The 25,140-nt window shown below is 35.5% G+C and overlaps 4 protein-coding genes across 4 annotated transcripts; 3 read left to right on the top strand and 1 right to left on the bottom strand.

Annotated features, from left to right (window-relative positions):
• Positions 1 to 1,087: 1,087 nt before the first annotated feature.
• Positions 1,088 to 4,119, top strand: LOC104712667 (U-box domain-containing protein 10). The gene is made up of 4 exons (XM_010429614.2): positions 1,088 to 1,915; positions 2,122 to 2,238; positions 2,326 to 2,727; positions 2,820 to 4,119. Exons 1-4 carry the CDS (start codon positions 1,610 to 1,612, stop codon positions 3,900 to 3,902), a joined length of 1,908 nt encoding a protein of 635 aa, XP_010427916.2. The 5' UTR covers positions 1,088 to 1,609; the 3' UTR covers positions 3,903 to 4,119.
• A 412-nt stretch (positions 4,120 to 4,531) lies between these two features.
• LOC104712665 (uncharacterized protein At1g66480-like) lies at positions 4,532 to 5,901 on the top strand. The gene is made up of 3 exons (XM_010429612.3): positions 4,532 to 4,942; positions 5,034 to 5,397; positions 5,693 to 5,901. Exons 1-3 carry the CDS (start codon positions 4,716 to 4,718, stop codon positions 5,735 to 5,737), a joined length of 636 nt encoding a protein of 211 aa, XP_010427914.1. The 5' UTR covers positions 4,532 to 4,715; the 3' UTR covers positions 5,738 to 5,901.
• Positions 5,902 to 5,915: 14 nt separating this feature from the next.
• Positions 5,916 to 12,962, bottom strand: LOC104712666 (putative 1-phosphatidylinositol-3-phosphate 5-kinase FAB1C). The gene is made up of 11 exons (XM_010429613.2): positions 11,605 to 12,962; positions 10,744 to 11,517; positions 10,495 to 10,648; positions 10,061 to 10,405; positions 9,195 to 9,971; positions 8,760 to 9,091; positions 8,556 to 8,682; positions 8,300 to 8,464; positions 6,873 to 8,213; positions 6,512 to 6,778; positions 5,916 to 6,423 (listed from the first exon to the last, which is right to left on the bottom strand). The coding sequence occupies exons 1-11, from the start codon at positions 12,045 to 12,047 to the stop codon at positions 6,169 to 6,171; spliced, it is 4,980 nt and encodes a 1,659-aa protein (XP_010427915.2). The 5' UTR covers positions 12,048 to 12,962; the 3' UTR covers positions 5,916 to 6,168.
• A 4,206-nt stretch (positions 12,963 to 17,168) lies between these two features.
• LOC147939129 (glutathione S-transferase T3-like) lies at positions 17,169 to 18,002 on the top strand. The gene has a single exon (XM_087465885.1). It carries the CDS (start codon positions 17,169 to 17,171, stop codon positions 18,000 to 18,002), a length of 834 nt encoding a protein of 277 aa, XP_087322011.1.
• Positions 18,003 to 25,140: the final 7,138 nt, after the last annotated feature.

The following is a 25,140-nucleotide window of genomic DNA, read 5'->3' as shown; positions in this document are numbered from 1 at the left end:
CTATTTTTTCAAGTTGCTAACGGTTATTATGGAGGATGCAGAAGTCACGGACATGCATGGTGGACGCGGTCGATCTGGACGTCGTAGTTGAACCTTTATTTCTTTTGTTTAAACTTTAAACCGATATGACTTATTTAATGCATTACCGTTTCATACTTATTTGTACAACCTGTTCAAAACTATTTTTCCAAAAGTATTTTAAATTTGGTAAAATAGTCAAAAGAAATTATATGCCATATTTTTATATTACAAATTTAAATATTATGAAGAAACTTTTATTTTTTAACAACTGGAGTAGTGTTTGCGTGGCCAACTTGGGGGAGATGGAGTCAGCAAATACAACATTTGCTTCAACAAGAACGAACACAGTGGCTTTTTTGCACATCAGACGATCGAGGCCTCATACCTATATAATTCGTAATTTGAAGGAATGTCTATATATTATAATTTACAAGAATTGTTCTGGATCAGAACTTTTCTTTACTGTAATATATCTAATTTTCTGTTAAAACTTTTAGCAGTATATATTTGTAGAACGTATTTGATTATGATATAAGTTGAATCTGTGAGTCCTAACGTAATTATATATATTTATTGAGTGAAAATATTAATTTAGTCGTAGTGTCTATCATGTCTTTCAAATGAGTTTGTCTTGGATCCTGCGAAGAAAAATATCAAAAAGTATATAATAATTCGGCTATGGAAAAATTCATACTCCTGCTTTTTGAAAAGGTGTTATAAAGATATAAAAAAAAGATTTTGAAAAGTAACAAATCAAAAGATCAAACAAACTATAATTACACATAATAAAAAAAAAAGTTATGATTAAAGGAAAATAAAATGTGTAAAGCTATGATTACAAAGAACATAAGTCTTTACAATTAGTGTAAGACAGATGTCAATACAATGCATCTAACATGCTAAAAAGTGAAGTTTTATCTTTAGTTTCTTGATTCTTCCCATCTCCTAGATAAAAGATTAACTAAGTAATTACTAATTACCATTCGAGATTAAGAAGACTATATCAATTATATATCATTAATGGACTTTTCTTTTATTCCTTACAACCTCATTAGAATACAATTTCAATACAACTAAAATATAGGGTCGGCTTTACAACCAAGCACGCAACAAACCATTTCCTGAAATAAATATAAAACTCTATTTTTTTGGTTGAATATTTTTAAAAGTATGGTTCGTTTCTATATATTATAAAGTTTTGGTTCCATAATTACAAAAAATTCATAATAATTGAATTATAATGACAACTGTATCATCTTCTTCTTCTATCTACTTACACCGCGAATCTCGCCTATCAATTATCTAGTTTTGTTCTATTGTATTATTCTTTTGTATTAATGTATTAATAAATTTACCTAAAAACATTATACAAAAAGAAAAATCAAATAGATATTGAAAAACAATTTTTGGACTTTAATTAAAAACGGTGTCGTAATAACGACTCCTCTTCTTTAGCCCACATGGCTTCGTTGTGGGATACATAAAAAAGCCAGCGATTACAATTCTCGACACATCCGAGTCAAAGAGAGGAGCGAGCGGAGTCCCACCCAAATTCGAATTCGGAGCAGCCACCGTATGCGACGGCGCAATGGCTGGTGGAGCTATCACTCCCGCTTCTCTGATCGGTCTTATCAACGAAATCGTTGAGATTCCGGTGAATTCGGGTGTGTTTAAGAAGGATTGTGCCGATCTCGCGCGACGAGTTGGTCTGTTGACTCATTTGATTGAAGAGATTAGGGATTCTCTTCCTCCTTCTCCGACGTCGGAGGAATCTGATGCTTCGTCTTCTTTGAGTTCTAGTGAATGTGATTGGTGGTCTGATCTTGTTGTGGGACTTCAAGCCGCGAAGCGTCTTTTGTCTTCAGCTACTAGTTTCCAAGCTCGCGAGTCCTCTGTAAGTATTTCTTAACCAAACTGACTTCTTCATCTTCTTCGAAATGGATTAAGTCAATGTATTGTCTTAGATCTCTTCATTGGTTGTCACCATGGAAGAACATAATTCGTAGCTAGGAGTTGTAACACGATGTTGATTTTAGTCTTTTTTGATTGAAACGCTATGGATTGTTGTTTGACATTTTGGGATGTAATTCTTGATTGAAGGATGGGGCAGCCAAGAGAATCTCGTTTCAGTTCCAATGCGTTACTTGGAAGTTGGAGAAAGCATTAGGCAATTTGCCTTATGATCGATATGACATATCTGACGAAGTCCGTGAACAGGTACAAAAAAAGTTCATTCATGAGTATATATGCAGAGTGTATGAACATTAGGTAGGTAATTATAAGGTTGTTTTTGGTTGTGATCAGGTGGAACTAGCAAGATTACAGTTAAGAAGAGCAATGCAGAGATATGGATCTTTAAATTCGAAAAAGTTCTCGAGTGCTCTATCTGAGCCAATGGTGAAAGATGCCTCAAGCAATACAAAGAGCAAAGTTACTGAAAAGCTGGATAGTATTCCAGAAACAGTGTATTCCAACGTTCCTTTAGCAGATGTGAAGAAATCTGAATCACCGCCTCCTGGGAAGAGCTCTTCAGTTTCCTTGGCTTTCTTTTTATCAAAGGATGCTGATGATGAGAGATTAGAAAAAGCAGTTACCAAAAACACTGACGACTCAAAGAAATCGGATAACCTCACTATCCCAGAGGATTTTCTTTGTCCAATATCTCTCGAACTGATGAAGGATCCTGCTATTGTTTCCACAGGACAGGTCTGATTTTAAAAATCAAAACTTTTACATAGTGCTGGCTTATGGTTGTTGATTTAAAACGTTTAACTTTGATATCTCCTCTTCCTTGACAGACATATGAGAGGTCGTATATACAAAGATGGATAGACTGTGGTAATCTGAGATGTCCGAAGACGCAGCAGAAACTCGAAAACTTTACTCTTACTCCAAACTATGTTCTCAGAAGCCTGATCTCTCAGTGGTGCACTAAGCACAACATTGAGCAGCCAGGTGGTTATATGAACGGTAGGACCAAAAACTGTGATGGCTCTTTCCGTGATCTAAGTGGAGACATGTCAGCGATCCGGGCATTGGTTCGTAAGCTCTCTTCCCGATCAATCGAAGACCGCAGGAGCGCGGTTTCTGAACTCCGCTCTCTGTCCAAAAGAAACACAGACAACCGAATTCTGATTGCTGAAGCAGGAGCCATCCCTGTTTTGGTCAATCTTTTGACCTCAGATGACACTGAAACGCAGGAAAATGCTGTCACTTGCATCCTTAACCTCTCTATATACGAACACAACAAAGAACTGATCATGCTTGCAGGAGCAGTCACATCTATAGTGCAAGTCCTCCGAGCTGGAACCATGGAAGCTAAAGAAAACGCTGCAGCTACTCTCTTTAGCCTTTCGTTAGCTGATGAGAACAAGATCATTATAGGCGCTTCGGGTGCGATACTGGCCTTAGTGAGTCTGCTTGAGAACGGAAGCGCAAGAGGGAAGAAAGACGCAGCTACGGCTCTGTTTAACTTGTGTATTTATCAGGGAAACAAAGGCAGAGCGGTTAGAGCCGGTATTGTAAAGCCACTAGTGAATATGCTAACTGACTCGAGCCTCAGAATGGCCGAAGAAGCCTTGACAATACTCTCAGTTCTAGCTAGTAACCAAGACGCGAAAGCTGCGATTTTGAGAGCCAGTGTGATACCGACTTTGATAGATTGTCTCCAGAAGGATCAACCGAGAAACCGAGAGAACGCAGCTTCGATACTGCTGTCTCTTTGCAAGAGGGATACCGAAAAACTAATCTCCATTGGTAGACTCGGAGCTGTTGTTCCGTTGATGGAACTATCAAGAGACGGTACAGAGAGAGCTAAGCGGAAAGCTAACTCTCTACTAGAGCTTCTCCGTAAATCATCAAAAAAATTAGCATCACTCTAAATAGCCATTAACATAATTTAATTTTGCTGGCTGTTTCTATTGATCTGTTTATTATGTTCTATTTTTTTTTCAGTTTTTGAAAGACTAATTTGGTAAGGGTGGAGTCGAAAGAGTAACGAGAATCGAACTCTTTCTTACTCGCTCACCTTTGTATTGATTTGTTAATTTTGTAAAAAAAACAAATTTGTTAATTCAAGATCCATATGATTTTTAATAAGGTCTATTTCTTAGGTTCACGGGATTGGTTCACGTGCATTAGTTACTATTCGTGGGAAGAGAAATCAAATCAGTTTTTGTTTTCCAATTCGTTAAAAGTCAAAATCTATTCACGTGCCTTTGTGAAAACAAATGTGTTTTCAGACAACGTAACTTTTCCAGATTAATCGGAGTGATTAACGCAAAGAGTCATTTTCCTAAAAACATTGGTCACAAAAGTTCCAAAACTACATCCCCCTCTTGGACATAAGCTAAAAACACAGTACACATTGTCAATTTCAATTAATTTCTTTTTAATTAAACATGATTTTTTGGTTGTTATAGGGTTTATTTATTTCAAGATTGATAGTGAAATGCGACGTAACTTTGTCTTTCCATTGTATTATATAATTTTCAAGATTTGGCATTTTGTTGACCCAAAAATGGTTCACTATCATCAGCAACCAACCATAAATCAATCTACAATCTATAATGATTTGATCGAACACAACACCCACCTTGAACTACTGAGCTCTTAACATTTCCATCTCTCTTTTTGGTGGACTTAAAAAGCAAGCTCACAATTTTGGTAAACCTACAACATAACAACATTCTCAAATGGGTAATAGCTTGGGAAGCAAGAAAACAGCGAAAGTTATGAACATCAATGGTGAGAGTTTCAAGCTGAAGACGCCTGTGAAAGCTGGTACGGTGGTTAAAGATTTTCCTGGATACGTTCTCTTGGAATCTGAAGCTGTGAGGCAATTTGGGATCAGAGCAAAGCCCTTAGAGCCACACCAAAACTTGGAATCCAAAAGGCTTTACTTCATGGTGGAACTTCCAAGGTATATTATATTCCTTAATTTTTGGTTCTCTTGGTTTTAGGTATTTAAAGTTGGAATCTTTCTATAGTAATCATGATAACCCACATGGCAGAACATGGAAAGAGAGAACCCCAAGAAGGGTTCGGTCGGGAATTCAGATAAGTGCGAAGGAGAGGCTAGAGAATCTAAAGTTGTCTCGTAGATCATCGTCTGATCTCTCGGTAATGAAGAAGAATGAGGAGGTTGACCATGATGAAGAGAGACAAGTGAGTAGCGTGACGTTGAAGTTACCAAAGTGGAAAGTTGAGAAACTGAGGAAAGAGAGTGAGAATGGCTCTGATTTCTCCAACAAGATTGCAGCACTTTGTCTCCTTAACATACCTAGTGGTTTAATTCATCAGAGACAACATTTGCTTCCTAATGGAGGAAGAAGCTTTGGGATTGAAGAAGAAGAAGGTATCAAATCACATGATAAGGTGATCACTTCTTTTAAAAGGCTTTGATCTTATTTTTACCTTTGCTGAAACATCGATGCGTTTCTCAAGCCACGTTTCTTGCTTCTTTAATTACGAAAATTGCCACTAGGAAACAAATGTGCTCCCAACTTGTGTGTTTTACAACTTACAACTTTCTTTTTTTCCCGATAAAGACTTCTGTTACAACTTCTTCTAGTCTATCATAAATTAAGAAAAAAAAAATATAAAAACTAACAAGTGGAAGATAAATTTTGAATTGTTTCAAGAAAATTCTCATTGATATTTTTGGTTGCAGAAAAGGGTTAGATTTCTTGAAAAGAGCAAAGCAGAAGACCTGTGATTTAGTTTATTATTATTATTATCTTTAGTTTAGTTTAATGAAGATGACAGGAGCAAGTCTTTTGTTAACACAGTGAAGCACAATGTTCTTAACTCTTTTGTTACTGCAACATGACTTTGTATCACAATCAGTTTCTGTTAATAAAGGATGAATTAAGAACAAAAGAGAAGAGACATAATGAAAAGGCAAATCATTAGTATTTTTTTCTTTCAATTTGGGGGGCTTTAGTTTGGCCGATAATTACAATATACAATTCTCCAGACTCAGAGAGACACACCAAAAAAAAAAAAAAGATAAATCAATCAGTCAGGTTCGAACCTGTATTAATATCTGTCTGTTAACCAATTTCCCTTTTTTTTTATTTGAGAAGAACAAATTGGAATCAGTCAGTAAACAAAAGAATGATGAAAAATGTTTTTTCATTTTTCCACTCAAGAGGTCCATGGCTCAGGAACAGTGAGAAAATAAGTTGTCATGGCCTTTCTAAACCTCCTCTTGTACTGTTTTGGTGAGACTATGGTTGGAGAAGCGTTCTTGGGTCCACCCAAAATGCCTGAGGCTTTAACCCATGTCTCAAGGTGCTTGTCCCATGTGTACTGTCTCATGAAGTCGATGATCCCAAGAACCAACTCCTTACGCTCTTCATCGAACCCAACCAGCAATGAATAGTCCATTACATCCACAGACTAACCAGAAGAGGATGGACAATCAGCAAAACAGATTAATCAAAACATGTTAAGAACTAAATGAGTTGAGGGTAATGAAATCACTTACAGCCAAGAAGTTTGTGTCGTTCCATATGGCCCTTTCCAGGCTTCTCTTGGCCTTGCTACCAAGAAATATAGGTTCTGTGCGCAGTGTCTCAAGCAGATTCATGTCCAACAAAACTTTGTCTGTTCCCGATGTGTTTGGATTGTACCGTGACCGTGCAGATCCCTTGAGATCATAGATCCTAGATATTCTTCTGTTGTAGAAGAGATTCTCCATCACCATCAAATCCATTTTCGTCTCTTTTCCACCTTTCGGGTGTTTAATTGAGACCTGCAACACATACCATTTGCATTCAATCATTTACATGCTTAAGTACTCCATTCCAAAGTCCCACAAGATTACATTCCCTATATTGTTAACGTACCTGGTAAATACCGAGAATCTTAGCAAGGCAAGTGGGGCTCCCGGAACTGAGTGACTCCTTCAAATATTTGAAGTAGTTAGGTGCAAAATCCTCAAAAGAATCCAGCTCGGTTTTGACAACTTGTTTTATAATGAACCTCTCGTCCAACGACTTAGCAAAGTAAACATTGCTTTTCCCTCCCTGTGCAGACCATCTCTGACACCGACTCAAAGATCTCACAAAGTCCACTTCGCTCGGACAACACGTCTTTCTCAGAGTCTCAAACTGCGTTGCAAAATAACACGTCACAGAGAACTTCACTTTACCTTCAGTGGAACTAGAGGAAGAAGAAGAAGCACGGTCGCTGAAAGAAATGGTCAAGTGTGGAGACTTTTTATCGTCTTGGGAAGATCCATACACCGCGTGTTGAATGTAATCAACATCCATCGACAGAGAACGCCAAGTAGAGAACGTGGAAGGTTCAGACTCTCTGTTATTCAAGTTGTTGCTACTACTAGTAGTAGTAATACCTCTGTTAACAATCCACTCCTTATACTCCTTGGAGTTGATAGCATATGATACAACACTTGCGGGATCATCATCATATACAGGAACCACGATATCATTGAGTCCCCGTTGAGGAATCAGCATCCGCGCTCCATCAGCCATTTGAGAAGCTGAAGAGATGTATGTAGGCACTGAACCAACAATAAGATCCAACTTCTGTACTTCCAGCGGCAACATTTGAGAGTAAGTCCTCATCACATTTGAAACAGGATCTCTCACCATGTTCCTGTACTCACCAGAAGCGTGGAAAGATCTGAGTGTCGAGAGATACAAAGAAGACGGTGGCCAACCTTTTTGGATCCGTTCTTGAAATCGTATAGCTGAATCAAAAGACTGGACACGAATCGGCCTGGCGAGCCTCCTGAGAGGAGAATTAGCAGCTGAAAAGCCTTCTGTGTTAGCAATTGTCTCGGCTTTCTCTAGATTCTGAAACGAGCCCAACCACGCTGAATCTATCCTCTCGGACAGAGAAGTGCCAGGTGAAAGCATGTTATCTGTATCTTTGGTATCACCATTAGCTTCTGAGTCAGTATGAGATTTTTCTTCCCCATCATCTTGACCTTCCTGCTGTCTATGGTCAATCTTTGGAGCATCATGCACCTCTGCATTCCGAGAAGCATTGCCATCACCAGTTTTACAGACAGATGCTTTCTTGAGTTGAGAGTTTAACAAGTAAAGCTGATGATCCCAAGCATGAGCACCAATCATGAGTGCCCGTCTTAGTCGATTCAGCTCTAAAATATCCAAACTCCCCTGAACTTGAAGATCCTCCACAAAGATAGGTTGCAGTGCATCCTGTTCAGTAGCAAATTCAACAAGCTTCAATAAGATTTTCAGTCTTAAAAGAAAAGTAAACAGAAGCAAAAGATTCAGATGCTCACATCATATTCATCTTTTTCCTTCACGAGTTGATCTTTTAACCCCATGATACGACTCTGCAGATCAGAGGCTTCAGATTGTTCAGGTTCAAGCAAACTGCTTTTGTCTTCCATACGGTTGAGCATACCAGATATCTCCCCATACATAGTCCGCATTTTACCAGCAAGCTGTCCAAATGCACAAACAGAATGTATATGAGCTTTGAGTTTCCAAAACCTGACGCAACAAAAGAGCCTTGAAATATTCTTAAAGTCTTACCTCGGCAGCCTCTGTCCGTATCCACTCCGGTTGAGGATGGCTGTTAAATTCCAACATTGATGGAGGTAGGAGGACAGTAAGTATATTGATGGGAGAATATCTAAAGAACGCAACCATATTCCCAAATCTGCAAAAGTACATAATTTTATTAGTGTTTCAACAACTTTAAGATAACACTAGAGAGTGAGATTAAACCAAGTTTACCCATAGAACCGAAGGCAGTCTCTCTGAAGTGAATGGCCACAAGAAGCAACGCGATTTGCAGTTGCATGATTCGAAAAGCTAAGTTCAAGAAACTTTCCAAAAGACAGTCCCCATGCAGCATCAGACATAACAACTCTACGAGTAGCAGGTGGGACTCCATCTACATGTGCACATCTTAAGCAGCGATGCCACATCCATATCTTCCCATCTTGTTCACCAGGAAGCTTCATGGAAGGTAGACGTCTAACATTGATGGTAAGGTTTCCATTCTGATGAGAATAGCAGAGGACATGGGCATCAACCAGCTCCTTGCAGGATCTACAACTTGAATTCTGTCAAGAGATAAAACAGAAGAGTATAAATTTAGACTGCTTATTTTATGACACTTCAAAAAGACAAAAAGAGTGGACTAAAGTTTTATGTAAAAGAGCTAACCTTATCGAAAAGGTCATCTTTCAAATATCTTCCAAGAGGTTTATCAAATGATCCATAGAACTTAATCCGCAAGAGTCGTGAGCGTTCACATACTGATTCTTTCAGAACACAGCGGCTTGAAAATGAGACCAATATGCTCTGATGAGAGTCTGCAGCAGAGAAATATTCACTGGAAACATCATCTTCATCGAATCTCTCATGTTGTGACAAATCTTGAGTGTTCACTAATTGGTTTTCTTCTTCATTTCTGCTGTTCTCTTCTTCACTTCTCTGCAGTTGAGTCAGTGTTGCAGGGCTTTCCCTACTCAAGCACAGAGTGTGTTCTTGCATATCATTTAACTGATTCGACGAATATGATCTTGTTACCAAATTATTGGAAAAAACATCATTCAGGGCATCAGATTGTTCAGTCTCAACTTCAGAAGACAATGGGAATATCTGACTAGGATCAAAATCCTCGCACAATGATTCACAAACTTCATGCTCTGGCATAGGGGGTGCATTTTCATCTTCATGTGCAGTTGTATCAATCAAAGCAGCTTGACCATCAGTTTTTGTAGGAGATTGAGTTATTAGGGAAATGCCTTCATCAATTATTCTCCTTTGTGATGCTGTCCGCACCATCCCCGGTTGCTTCAGTTTAACTTTAGGCAGAGAAGCACCTTCATCCGCAAGGAACGATGTCTCCAATGATAAATGATAAGCTGCAAATACGGCGTATTGAATAACGTGTTTTACTTTCTTCAGCTCCTCGCGACAACTTCCCCTAAGCACAACCTGCACAAGTTTCAAGAAAAGTCTACTCAAGTTGAGAATTTAAAACTGGTGAACTTCTTAGCTACAAAGGTTCAAGCTTTTAAGCATACCGTGCAACCTAGGCGCCTAGGACACCCTTCAAAGTACATCAATGTTCTTGATGGTTTTCTGTTTGACTGGTTGCCAGCTTCATGTTGCTCCAACACTCTCTCAGTCCGGAACAGCTCACAATGCCCCAATCGAGCAGTACTAATACTATCTACTGAGGGGCAAATAACAGCACCGGTGCAACGAGCTATACGGTCCAGCAATGACTTTTTCACATTGAGCACCAATGAAATTTCCTTCTCTAGAAGGTATTGCTGGGCATATGAAGAAGCACTTTTCTCTACCAGCAGAACATTAGGACGAAGAGACTCAATCTTTGCTATGATCGCCTTCATATGTTCATCTTCCTGTCCAACACAAAACAAACAAAGAAATCAGTTTTGTTCAACTTTGTTAATCAGAGTTCATCATAAAGAAGAAACAGTCAAACACCAACCTGTTGAAGCAACGTGTTAAAGGATGCTAATTGGCCTGCAACTCTCTGATACTCAAGAGATCCAGCTAAAAGAAGCACCCTTGGATTTTTGTACTGCGATGTCATTCGCTTATGCGTAATGTTCTTGCTACACACTATTCCCCTGATGAGAATGCTGCAGATACAAGGTATTCAATTAGTAATTATCAGCCAGAGGATATTACTAATGAGTTGGATAGCGGCAAGAAAAAGTTCCTACAAAAAACATACCTCTCATTTTGATTTCCAGATGCTACACATTTTATTTTCACATAATTCCCGGGATCCATACTACCGCCTGCACGAGTATCCGGTTTTACAAAATTAGCAGCCTGCCACGCTAAAGCAGTGACAATATCAAGCCAGTCTGCAGCATTGCCATCATCCAATGGACAAAGCTCCTCCCCACGCAACAACTCTGCAACAAGAGCACGGAAGTGGTCATGCACCACAGTTCTAAGAGGTTCATTGCTGTTTTCTCCCAATTTTTCTCTTGTAGGAATATGGCTAGAAAAGCTACTACTCAATGAAAACTCGGTAGCAGAGTCCCCAATATTATCGTCTTCATCATCATACTGAAAGTAATTACTCTCAGCGTCATCATTCTCATCTTCTGGAGGTGGAGGATACCAGATGCGGCCATTGTTCTCAAAATCCAACGGCTGTTGCAACTTATCCTCTTCTTCCTCGTGATCTTCTGGATCCAATGCTCCCTGACCTGACTTAGCTAAATCACCAGCCATAAGTTGTTGTTGTTGTTCTTGATGATGATGATCAAAAGAACCAACAGTAGGGCTAAGGTCTTTGGCGTGCTGTACAAAGCGCCCAAGAGGACTAAAATTGTTCCTTAATGGACTGTCGTGAGGACTGGAACCAGCAGAAGATTTACAACTAAATTGCTCATGTCTAGCACTAACACTACCCGACTCTATATCTGAACTGTCCTGATTGTATTCACTCGAAGGGCTTAAGAACTGTTTATATCTTCCCTCGTCTTCCTCACCCCTGCAAACAAACAACAAATCACACACTTACTTACTCCAACATGTTCCTGAACATGGAAAAATGAAAACTTTGAGACCAAAAACATACCTGCTAGGATAGCAACGAATAGAAGCCATGTTCCTACAATCACGGATTTCAAGACTGGAAGCAAGAAGACTCTCGCTTACATCAGCAGCGAGGGAAGAAGGCGGATCAGGGCTATCCCGAGGATGAACCTTATCATAGCTCTTAACCCTTAACTCACGAACCTCACCATCACATTCTCTGCAAAGCTTAATCCTCTCTTGTGTAGTATCACAAGAGTCAGAGAAACAACAAGTCTTGCACCAACAAGAACCACAGCCAAGACAACAATATCCTCCTTGGTCAAGCTTGGTTCCACAGTCATGACACATTTTGGAAACGATAGGCATAATTCCAAAGTCTTGTTTAGATGATGGTGACAAGGAGAAAGAATCACTTGAATCCGAAGTTATCCAAGACCTAACCTTAACAATTAGATCTAGCAGTGAACCATCAGGTATTCCCATAAACAATCAAAATATTTACTTTTAAAACAAATCCCTCTCTATTCTCCTTCTCTATATTGTTCTTCTCACCCCAGATTTTGAATGGAAACAAAAACAGAGCTCAAATCTCTGACTTTGGTAAAAAAGGAGTATATAAAACCCAAAATAATAAAAATAAGAAAACCTCCCACAACAAAAATGGTGGGTAGATTTAGGATAAGAAATAAAAACTTTTTCTTTTTCTTTTTTTTTGTTTCAGAATCAAAAAGTCCTACATCAAACCCTAGATCAAGATAAACCCACAAGTATTATTAGCCAATCTTTTTTTTTTTTTGAAGTAAATAACCTAATAATCAAGAACCAAGAAGAAACAGATCCAATACCCAACAACCCCAAGAAAACACTAAAATCCAAGAAGAAGACTACTTAAGACCTCAATCAAAACTCTAGAATCCAAGAAAAGAAAAAAACCCGAAGGAAGAAAGAGGTGAAATTGAAGAAGAAGAAAAGGAAAGTGAAATAGAAAAAAAGGAAAGAAAAATTAAAGACTGGGCAAAATGAGAATCAAAAGGAGAAAGAGAAGAAGTACAGAGAAGGTTCCTTTACTACCGGACTTAGCTCGCATCTCGATAACACTTTCTTGATGAGAGCTTTTCTTTTCTTTTCTTTTCTTTCTTTCAAAGAAGTAACAATTTTTATTGCTTCTTCTTCATCTTTCTTTCTTTCTTTCTTCTCTGTAAATTTTTGTACTTTTTTTTTTTTTTCTTATTACAAAACCAAAAGAAACAAAACAGCTATGGCAATAAGATTTCTAGAGAGAAGCGATTCCTTATACTGCTCCGCCATTAACTGTTCACACCTTTTTCTCTCTCTCCCCCCCCCCCCCCCCCCCCCTCCTTTCCACTTTTTTTTTTCTTCTTTTATAATTCCCCAACTAGGTCTTTTTTATTTTATTTTAGTTTAATTAGTTTCGATAGATAAATTTTTGTTAATTTCCTTAAAGAAAATAATAAAAACATGACAAAGACCTTAAAGTCGTTTTTTTTTTTGACAGGACAGTGACTCCGTCTTCAAGCTTCCGTTTTCAATTGGTCGTCACACTATTCCTCAACGGCGTTTTCCTTTTCTTTTTTCTTCTTCTTTCTTTTATACAAAAAAGTAATCTTTATACATTACTTTTTTTGTTAATGTATAATATATATTCTCCTGCACGCCAAATTTCTTCTTTTTTTTTTCTCTTTATTTTAGATATTTGATACACATTTTTCTAATATTTATTGATGATAATTAAATATAGAAGATTTCTCATGTTAATAAATATCCCATAACAAACATGTGAATCTGATCTTTAAATGGAAAATATTAATTAGTCAAAATTTTAACATAATTATTATACTTTGTGTAGTATATAAAAACGTACTGTATTTTTGTACGGAAAACAATATTTTGAGATAATGAGAATGGAATAAATAGTAATGATTGGGGGATGCTTTTTTTAGCAGAACATACACACATATATAATTGGAGAATGAGAAGATAACACGAATTATTTTAATTATAATAGCTTGTGTAGGAAGATGTAAATTGTAATTCTTTGTATACTTATACTTTGACTATGTTATGTGTTAAAACACCGTTTTGATTAATTTATGTGTCTATGACTAATCTATTGCTACTTAAAACAGTTGTCCGTTAGTGGTGGGGGTTAATAACGGGAAGGTGTATTCTTTTTTCTTAAGGCCTAAAATTAATATCTCTACCCATTAATTAAATTATAATTTTTTAATAATAAGAAAAAATTAGAAAAACGAAAGCAAAAAAAAAAAGAAAAAAAAAAAGAGAATTACATTTTATTATCGTCACGCGCTTGTGTCGCAGACGTATAAAACACGTGCCGTTGACAAAAGGTTGAACCGTTTGTGTGTGTAGTTTTTTTATAGGTGTGGCCGGTCAAGCAAGGCTAATTGAACTCTCTAGTCTAACTCATCGGTTGATCACTTTATTAGGGCCTCCTTTGAAGTCTTTAATCTAATCCTCATATTCCATCCTTTTTTTTTCCTCTTTATATATACATAATGTATTTTTGACCACCCCAAATAAAAGAACACAAATCTTCATATAATATTTAGTATTTATAACCAAAAAAAAAATCCAAGAAAAGAAAAACTGTTGTGAGTGCAAAATTTTATTTATTCAAATAGATTATGATAATAAATTTAAATTTAAGAAGACTCAAGAGGAGGCATAGTAAAAATTATAATACATGTATGTATTGAATTTTAAATTTAGGAAAATGATAGAAAATTTTATTTATAATTTATTCAGACACTAGAGTAATACATTTATGACAAAAATGATAAGATGTCTATTTTAAACATATTTTATAAGGTGGGTGAGAAGACTCCATCTCGTTTTAGTTTTTGGATCTTCTCTTCTTTTAAAACTTTTCTATACTTTATATAAGAATGGATTCTTGCCTTGAACTTTATATGGTCGACGGGATAAGGTCATTAGCTTTAATAATCGCTGAGATGGATGTGATTTTTGTAGTGGTCTTATGCATGTACTTTTACCATGTACTGTATCTGTATGTTGCGAGTTCACGTAGTTTTACGACATCTAATTTTAATGTAAAAAAAATGAGGATGAAACAGGATCATAAATACCAGTATAGACTGGACATGATATTGTTTGGGGTTAAATATTATCTTTAGAGATTGATGAATATAGATTACCGCAAATTAAAGTATAATTTAGTTTAGACAAATTTTTGTAGCTTTATACTAGTCATTTGCATCGATTTTTTTAAATGAATTACTAGTCATTTGCATCGATTTTTTTAAAGTGTATGGATCTGATTGTAGAAAGGTCTCGACAACTATATGGGTAAAGACCACATTCAACAGTCTTAAAAATATAACAGTAAGATTGTGTGATTATATTACCTAGTACAAGAAACACTTACAAATTTGTGACTAGAGTACCAAATATTCATTATTCCTCGAGTCAGTTGTCAATCTCTGATCATATGATAAATGTAACGTAACCTATTTACTTTTTAATTATGATGATTTTTAAGAAATTCTCACGCTTTAAAATTTTCACATGCACAAACACATATGTATTTACCCTTGCATTTTTGTTATAGTTTTATATATCTCATTTGCACTTGCTTTAGATAATGATATGATCAAGTCAATGTTTCTATATATGTTGTTAAATTGGTTTAAAATAGTTGTAAATCAAATCTAGTTAAAGAATCAAACCCTCTTTAGTCCATAAAATATAAAACGATGCGAGACTGATCCCTAATTAAAGATCGTGCATACAAATGAAGGCAGATTCTGATATTTTTACGGCTTCTAGGTCATTCTAGTAATTAATTATATTGATAGACCGCCATAGGAGAGAGCTTAATTCTAGTATATTGTTAATTAATTTTATAAATATCTAATTGTTGCAAACAAAAAAAAGTATTATTAGTTTACACTTTCGGTTTGACCGTAGTTTCGAAGTTAATGTCTGAAATGGACCTCTAGAATTGATGGATATTTGATAAAGTCTGCGTCAAATTCAGGGTGCAAATGGACCCACCTTGTGGTTACCTCTCCAACTCTCCCTTCATCCAATTATGCATCTCCGATTAACTATGTTCACTTAAGTATATTATTTAGTCTTGTACTATGTATAGTATTTATTTACAAACCGTGCATCATCATCATTATGTATAAACCAAATTGCTTAGACCATGGGCAACGGAGTATACTCGGCCCGTCCTCCGTATTTATTGGATTTAAATTTAATTGTTAAAAGCCCAATTTCGAAAAAACGGTTCTTATTTGGGGACGTTTTTCGTCCGTCTTCTTCGCCACGTGGTGTCGTCTGATTGGTTGTCTTCTTATCTAGGGTTAAAAAAAAAACTCATTTGCGAGACAAAACTTTCTCGAGTTCTTTCTTCTCTCTCGACGGCGACGACGAAGACGATACATCCTCGACGATTTGATGAAGCCGTTCCGTTCTTGTCACCGGAATTCCGTCCCCATATTAACGAAGCCGATCTTCTGTCGCATCCGAAGCCGGTCCGATCTTCTGTCCCGAAGCTTGTCCGGCGGTTCGATCTTCTCTCCCGAAGCGATCTTTCTCTGTCACCCGATGCTTGTCCGGCGGGTGAATCGTGCTAATTAAGGTTTGTCTTCTTCCCCCAATATTCGATTTAACCTTGATAGGCGCTGATTATCGAATTAGGGTTAGAGAATTGGGATTATCGAATTAGGGTTTTCGAATTAGGGTTTTCGAATTAGGGTTATTGAATTAGGGTTATTGAATTAGAGTTATTTTAGGGTTATTGAATTAGGGTTAATGATTTAGGTTTTGTTGCTTTGGTCTCGTTCTGTTTTTTCATGTGTTTGTTGGATCGTTTAGTCTCTGTGTGAAGATCGAGTTGTGTCTGTGTTTGTGTCTGTGTGAAGATCGAGTTGTGTCTGTGTCGTTTGTGTCTGTGTGAAGATCGAGTTGTGTCTGTGTCTCGGTCTTTCTTTTTTTTTAACATTGAGTTTGGTTAAACTTTGGTATTTTTGTGTTAATTGTTCAAGGATCAACATCTTGTGTCTCGGTCTTTTTTTTAAACATTGAGTTTGGTTAAACTTTTGTATTTTTGTCTTAATTGTTAAAGGATCAACATCTTTGTGTCATTCGTATGGTTTGTTCATAGTTTTTTTTTTTAACATTGAGTTTGGTTAAACTTTTGTTTTTTTTTTTCTTAATTCACAAAGTATTTTAGGTTTCTCAATTGGTAGTTGTAATGTGTACTTCTAATAAATTGTGATTGTTGTGTAGTTGGTTGTATTTAATTTTGGTGTGGTTTGTTCATAGTTTCTTGTTTAATTTTGTTAGTTGTAATGTGTACTTGTCATAAATTGTGATTAGACATTGGTTGTTTGGTCTTTAAGTTTTGCTACTTATTGCAAGTTAGCTTTTAACCCATAAATCTCTTTCATTTAGTAACCCTTTCTCACTTGTCATTCGCTTATCACTTCTCTTCTATACTCGCTTCTCTTCTCTTCTCTTCTCTTCGCATTCCTTCTCTTCTATACCCGCTTCTCTTCTCTTCTTTTCTCTTCTCTTCCTTATTCGTTTCTTCTTATGGATTCTACGAATCCCTTCTTTCAGTCTTCTTCTTACTTAAACTTGCTTAACAGTCAACAAGAAGGTGGGTTAAATGAAAGCTTTCGTTGGGAAAGTTATCCACCTTCTGGACAGAGCTCCCAACCTTCTCCTTACAGCTCCCAACCCTCTCCTCAAAGCTCCCAACCTTCTCCTCACAGCTCCCAACCTTCTCCTCACAGCTCACAAGAAACACCATTAGAGCGCAAGGAGAGAAAGACATGGACACCTGCTGATGATGAAGTCTTGATCTCCGCATGGCTCAACACTTCAAAAGATGCCATCGTTGCAAATCAACAAAAGGGAGGAAGCTTCTGGCAAAGGATTCAAAAATACTATGCTGACACTCCTCATGCTAGAAATGGTGGTGAACAGATGCTGGTAACACATTGCAAGCAGCGTTGGCACAAGATAAATGACCAAACTAACAAGTTCTGTGCGGCATTCGCAGCTGCTGAGAGACAGAACAGCTCTGGTCATTCTGAAAATGATATCATGATCAATGCACATGATATCTACTTCGCTGACCATAAGAAGAGATTTAATCTTGAACATTGTTGGTTTCGGTTAAGGTTTGAGCAGAAATTTCTATCCCTGAACACTATTAACACGCTCCCATCTCAGCCTGCAACAAAGAGGAAACAAGCTGCTGAAGGGTCACAATCATCAAGCTCCAATGTTGATGATCATGAGAAACGGCCAGAAGGGATCAAGGCTGCCAAGGCGAAGAGGAACAATGCTCAGTCCACAAACGTGAAGACTCTTGCTGAGTATAAGAGCATGTGGGATGTCAAGAAAGAGGAATTGGCATAATACTCCATAATATGATTGTCGAAGACGAACGACATACATACAGTTACCGAAACATTATTTCTGAATTTCAACACGGAGAACATGTGAATCAAACATTTATCGTTGGTGCCGCCGGTGTGGGTTCAAATTTCAGCAGTACGATTACTCGTCAAACAAGACTTCGGGATAAACAAGCTCATGATCAACTAAAACAATATTTGATTGAGCATATTTGGACAAACTTTGGACATCTTCCGGATAATGAAGTTTGATTTTAAAATTTCTATGAGTTGAATAAAATGTTTGTTTTTGTTTTGATGTTTTTATGTTATATTTTTAATGTTATTAATCTCTAAATTGTATGTTTTTGTATTTTCTTTCTTTAAATAATTAATCTTTAAACTTTCAAAATATTATTATTTTATTTGGGGGACCAAATACAAATACACCCCAATGCTCCTACTACAAATAAGAAACCCTCAAAATATTAGTATTAAATGTGGGGGACCAAAAAAAGTCCCACACCAATATGGATGGTCTTACAATGCATACATACAATGCATACATAAGGTGATGCATATGTAATATGTTACAATAATATGGTTTATTTCATTTCGTGACTCTTATTATCTGAAAGGGCAAAATTATGTTTACATTCTACGACTAATCGAAAAGCTTATTTCTCTATCACTTGAAGAAAAAGAAATATCTAAAGCTATAATAATGGAGTGTGTGTATTTATGTTACATGCTAACCTAATTGAGAAGTTCACAAAATTTCGAAGACATGTCTTTTATTTAGAAAAACAATTGAAAGAAGTGGTGAAAGCTTTCCAGTTATAATGGGTTGCCATTGTGATATTTCCTAATGAGAACCATTCCTTTTCTTAGCACCACTACTATAAATTTATTGGCAACATGGTTATAGAAAATAAAAATGAGGCGTGTCTCATGTGATGTTACATTCCACTTGTGTGCATTGTGCACGAGAGAGAGAACCAGTCGGACAAAATCCACTACTTTTTTTCTCTCTTACCCCCAAGTTCGTGCATCTAAGGTTAAAAATTATGGTTGAGTATATATATTAAAAATTTACAATAATATTTTAACTTCATTATAACCTTACGTACGCACTACATCATTGTTATTGTGTAGTCTCATAATCATCGTTACATATAAAAACATTTAGAATCTAGTTTGGATGAGAAAACTTTTATAGTCATCTATACCTAATTCCTTCATATTAATCATGAACTAGCACATTTTTTAAAATGGACAATTTAATGCCAATGCCCACAACTTATGCGCTTTGATATAGTCCATTTAACAATGATTTTTTTTAATTCATGTATCTCACCGTGCATTTCACTTTTTCCTTTATCTTCTTCTTTGAATGGGAGATTCTTCTCTACTCCTTTTTTCATGTGCACTAATTATGAAATCTCCATATAGTGTTCATCAAATACATAAAAACAAAAAAAAAGATACTAGTGAAGAAACTTCAAAGAAAATAAATATCAATTCGAACGGTCATAAACTACAAGCTTCTTATAAAATAATAACATTTGACAAATCGACAAGCTATACGTGGAATCTCGTCACTTTGTTGACATCCATTATAATTAAATCTAGTTAATATGGATAGATATGTTACATCATACATGGTATATCACTTTAATATATAGCGACTCTAATCATAATATATTCCAAATTGCTCTGATGTAATTCTCACCTTCGTCCGTTCCGATAAATGCAAAATGAATGTTGACAAAAAAAAAAGTATTTTCAAATCTGAATTAAAAAAATAATTATACAAAAAGGATTATATAGGAACAAAAATGGTATGGCACTGGATCGTGTCACGTATTTTTAACAGACGTGAGTTTAAAGAATGGGATAATTATAAGTTCACACCAAATTTCACCCGATGCATGCTTTTCTTTTTTATGTATATTTGTGCGTATGCGTACGCATAAATATTAAATCAACCACTCTCGTTTAATGTGGCTTTACAAATTACAACTTGAACTTTTTATAAGGTTTTTTGAAGGAAAACAAAAAAACAAAATAAAAGATGCTGATGAAACCACAAAATGAATGGTACAAATTGAACATTGGGCTTACAGCTTTTATTTGTATGCAAGTTAGGAGCCAAGAGCAAAATAATAAAAGCAACAGAACTGAAATTGTCATTGAATTGACCAAACGAGGAGGGAGAACAAGAAAAAAAAAAAGTCATTTCTTGGGAAATATATCATTGACAAAACAAAACGTAGCTATAGGCCCAGCGCCTAATCCTGTAATCCATATTATCCAAATGTTGAAATTTTATTTAGATCTATTTATTAGAAAAGACTGTTGTAGACTTGTAGTTACAAAAAATAAATGAAATGCGTGTTGCATACACATATCATTTATTATAAAACGGAAAATGAAATGTAAATGGGACAATTTTTCTAAGCAACTAATATAGTACAAGTTTTCTTCTTTGGCACTCAATATTTATTCTCAAGTCAATTAAAGCTGTTATGTTCGTTCGTATACAGAAAAAAAAAAACAGATGGTCCAACACAACGAGTCGAGGTAATTTTGACCCCAACACTTCGTTTTCAATTCAGATCGAGCAGCACATTCATTATTTCTATCGACTTAAAAACTGTTAACATTGTGATGGCTTGTTGTTTATAGATATTGGGCTGAATTTGTGTATTAGCTTCAAGGCCCAATAGTTTTTTTTCTTGTTGGTGTAATTCAGATTGTTTTGGGGTATCAAGAATATAGAACCCAACTATAAATTGCAGTCAGATAATAATTTACTAACTAGGTAACAACCCGCACTATATGCAGGATAAATTGATTTAAAGAAAATTATTATAAGTAAAATTATTATTCTAGAACCAATATTTGTTGTGTCAAACATAATATGTAACTAAAGTTTTTTATTTATTTATTTAAATCTGCGTTTTTTAGTGTAAAAAATATGTTTCACCAGTAAAATCTTTAAATATGTAAAAGAAAATATTGATAAAATATTATTATTTATTGCAACATGTCTTTTGTGTGGTTTAAAAATCAAATTCATATCTCTTATGTTTTATTTTGTAATCATAACAATTTTGCATGTTTATTATGTAACTATAACAATATATACTAAATTACTCGGTAATTTAATTATTTAATTTTATTATATGTTAGTAACAATCAGATTTAAACTAAATTTTTTGAAGATAATCTAATTTATTGATTTAATATTGGGCAATTGTCATGAATACCATCATTTTAAGTTTCTGGGTCAAAAATACCATAAGCCTAAACAATTTTCATTTCTAACATTTTTCATTAAACTATTTGACGAAAATACCCCTCTTACTTCTCAAACCCTCATTGTTTCCAAATCGCTTCTCGTTGCCTCCCTTCACTCAAAAAAATAGATACGGTGGTTGATGGATTCTCGCCACCTCGCCGGATTCTCATCGCATCACCGGTATATCTCACCGGAAACTCGTCGCATCACCGGTCTATCTCGCCGGATTCTCGTTGCATCACCAATCTATCTCGCCGGATTCCCGTCGCATCATCGGTCTATCTCACCGGATTTTCACCGCTTCGCCGGTATGCTGTTGTCTTGCTTCGTCTTAGAGGTCTCCTCAATTCGATTCGCATCGCCCTAGCCACCACCATCCTTATGCCTCGTTTCGGCCTTGCTTTGCCTCATCGTCATTGCGATTTGTATTTGAGGTTCTTCTTCTTCGTTGATCAATCTTCTCCACACAACGCTTTAGCATTGGTCATTGCAGTTTATAGGTAAGATTCATTTCATTCTCTTTCTATTGTAGAAATTGAAAACACCATAAGATTTATGTGTGTGTGTGTGTGATTTTGACTTTACTAAATCCACAAAAACCTAAACCTATTGGGTGCAAAATTTTGTAGATTCTTATGGTTTCTACTAAAATTTATCTGTTGTGGATTGTCTTCGTCATGTAATGATTTGTTCTTCCTAAACATGTAAATTGTTGTGGATTTTCTTATCTGTGTAACAATGGTGATGCTAGTTTTGTTAGATACAATGCTAGTTTTGTTAGCTAGAGTTTGGTTGATGGTAGTTATTATTCAGTTGCATTATACTTTATTCCATTGGTGTTGTCTTTTCTAACTATAACTTTGCTTAGTGTACTTGACTTGGTCGTTTTAATGTTGCATAGAAAAGTTAATTATAAGTGTCATTGTGATGAGTCTTGCAACTGGATGTTCATGTTGCTTATTGAGATGGTTTTGTGTCATTCTAGTTGGATTAACCAGTGAAGTTACATGCTTGATTTGATCATTCAAGAAGAACTACTTACAACTTGGATTAGCTTATACATGTCACAGTTATACAATTTGGATTTGCTTATGTTTCAGTTTACTTTATCTTTATACATTAAGCTTGGTTTGCTGACATGGTTTAGTGTTTTCGTGTTCATAACTGACTACTGTAGATTTCTTGTTTGTTGAAAATTTGGGAAGCACTGTTGAAATTTTAGGAAGACTTTCATAATACGATATGTTTCATAATGAAAATTTGGCTCTTTGTGGCCAATGGTTTTGCTTCCTGCTTACTCATGAAGCTATTCATATCATGTAGTTTCTCACATAAACGTTGATTGGATTAAGATTTTTGAAAATTGGGAAGCACTGATGAACATTCAGGAAATGATCTTTGTATTTTATGATGATTTTCCTGACACCATCTGTGTTTTTTGTTAATTTAGAAACTTACATTGATTGAAAGATGGTTTCTTGTGACTACTTTTTGTGCTTTCTGCTAACTCATGAAGTCATTCATACCATGTGGTTTCTCACATAAACGTTGATTGATTAAGATAGTTGAAAATTGAGAAACATTGTCGAAGATTCAGGAAATGATCTATATATTTTAGGATGATTTTCCTGACACGATCAGTTTACAAACTACGATTGCATCAAAGAAGTCAAAGCATACTTAACTTTTTGTTTGTTTTCATCTATCTAGGATTGTATAATGTTTGAGATGACGTTAATGAATAACAGTTTCAATAACTTTCTTCCAATATTTAGTTATTTTCATTTAGGAAAGACTAATTGAAATTTAGGAAGGAATCCTTGAAATTTAGGAAGGAATCCTTAGCATTTAGGAAGACCTTTTGGATTTTTCTCCATCGTTAAACAATACAATTATACCTCAAGTTAAAATTCTACTATATAGGTAAAACACGAGGATGTGAACAAATTTCAATCACTATCCCTCACTAATGAGTAATATGTTATACAGTGAGGTAAGAAGATAAACAAAGATTTAAAATTACATTTCTTTAAATTTAGGGAGGATTTTCTAATGTTTAGGAAGACATTCTTGAATTTAGGAAGGTCTTCCACAATGACATGCATTCAAACTTCCACACAATTGTCCATTTTCTTATCTTCATCATCAACTCTGCTTTGTCCTTGAAATATTAGCGATCATGTATATCATCAAACACTTGAGTGTAATGACACATCCACTTAGTCGATAAAAATCCTACAAACATAAACACATATAAGTAAAAAACCAATTTATGAATGCCTTCCTAACTCGTAAAGACTATATATCTTACTGTTATAGTCATACCATCTCCTCTTCATTCAATATCTACTAGAGAAACACAAAAGAATATATATATGAGAACTAAAAGCATATTAAGCACAAAGAAATTTTTAACTCTATATTCCATAACCTTTACTCACAGCAACAACTATTGCAAAAAGCATTTGTGTATTGTTGATACTCCCATCGAGTAAATGTCATTCTTAGCACATATAGATACAAACACCAAATCTCTTTCAAACATGTAAGTGGTTTGGTAGCTGGTGAGAAGAGATATTGGAGTGACTACAATATTGTCCCTATTGATACAAGAACAAAAGGAAAGGATTATATGCATTTAACTAAATGTGGTTTACATGACTCACATCTTCTCTACCAGTATGTACAATCTTTATAAACATAACTCAACTCTAAAACTATAATACACGAAGATCACATCACAATTAAACTAGTTTTGCAACACTAGCAGTTTTATTAATTACCTTGAAACCCCCAAAAAAACACTTCCAGAATAATGTGTGTCATTAGCTAAAGGATTCAAAAACTACACAAGAATTTTATAAACAACAAATTTTGTAAAATTTTAGAATGAAGCACAAAATACTATTCAATAAAGCAATCAAATGGTAAAATCAAGCAATCAGAGCATAGAGAATACCTTATCATTAATTTATCTCCGATGATAACGCAAACACTGCAACCACCAAATTAATCACCACCGTTGTTGTCTTGTACGGGAGTGTCATCGGATCTAGACACAGTGATGGCCTTGGAACAGTCATTTTTGTCGATTTCGACTTTGAATTCGATAGATTCATCAACATCGATATCAAAACTCTCAGATCTGATGGTGAATTGGAGAATGAATAAATCGTTGTTGCCGGCGTCGATGAAACCAAAGAGATGTCAAACAAATTGACGAAGTTGGAGGAATACAAAGATGAATGATGTCGGAGGAAGACGGAGACGAACGATGTCAAAGATAGATGGAGCCGTCAGAACTCGTCGGAGATGATGAATCACGATGACAATACTTAGAGAGGGTTTGAGAACGAAATCCAAAAGCTTCACTCACGTTGGTTTATAACATAGGGATATAATGGTCTTTTAATTTAATAAATAATGGTATTAGTGGAAAAATAAGTAATGGATGGTAAATTAGGAACTAAAACTAGGTTTGATGGTATTCTGGGGCATTTCTCTTTAATATTTGTGATTAGGCTATTTAAATCTTTTGAGTTAGTCGGTTTGTTAATATTTTCTATAAATAACAGATTATTACCGAAATAACTATTATGAAAAAATTAATAAAATTTCAAAATCAACGTATTCGTGTAAGAATACATTTCACCCGTGAATTATGTGAACGTGGTAAAGAAAATATTTATAAAATGTTACAATTTATGGAAATATATATTTTTGTGTGCTTTAAAAATCAAATTTTTATATTTATGGTTAATCGAGTAACTATAGCAATTTTTCACAATCTAATAATCACTCATTTTAAATATATTATGAATTTTTTTAGGTATTAAGTTTATTTATAATGATAAGG

Source organism: Camelina sativa, chromosome 9 (assembly GCF_030686135.1).
Source record: "Camelina sativa cultivar CO46 ecotype springtype chromosome 9, ASM3068613v1".
NCBI classification, from domain to species: Eukaryota; Viridiplantae; Streptophyta; class Magnoliopsida; order Brassicales; family Brassicaceae; genus Camelina; species Camelina sativa.
Note: the sequence above shows the minus strand (reverse complement) of the source record. Positions and strands in the feature narration are given on the sequence as shown.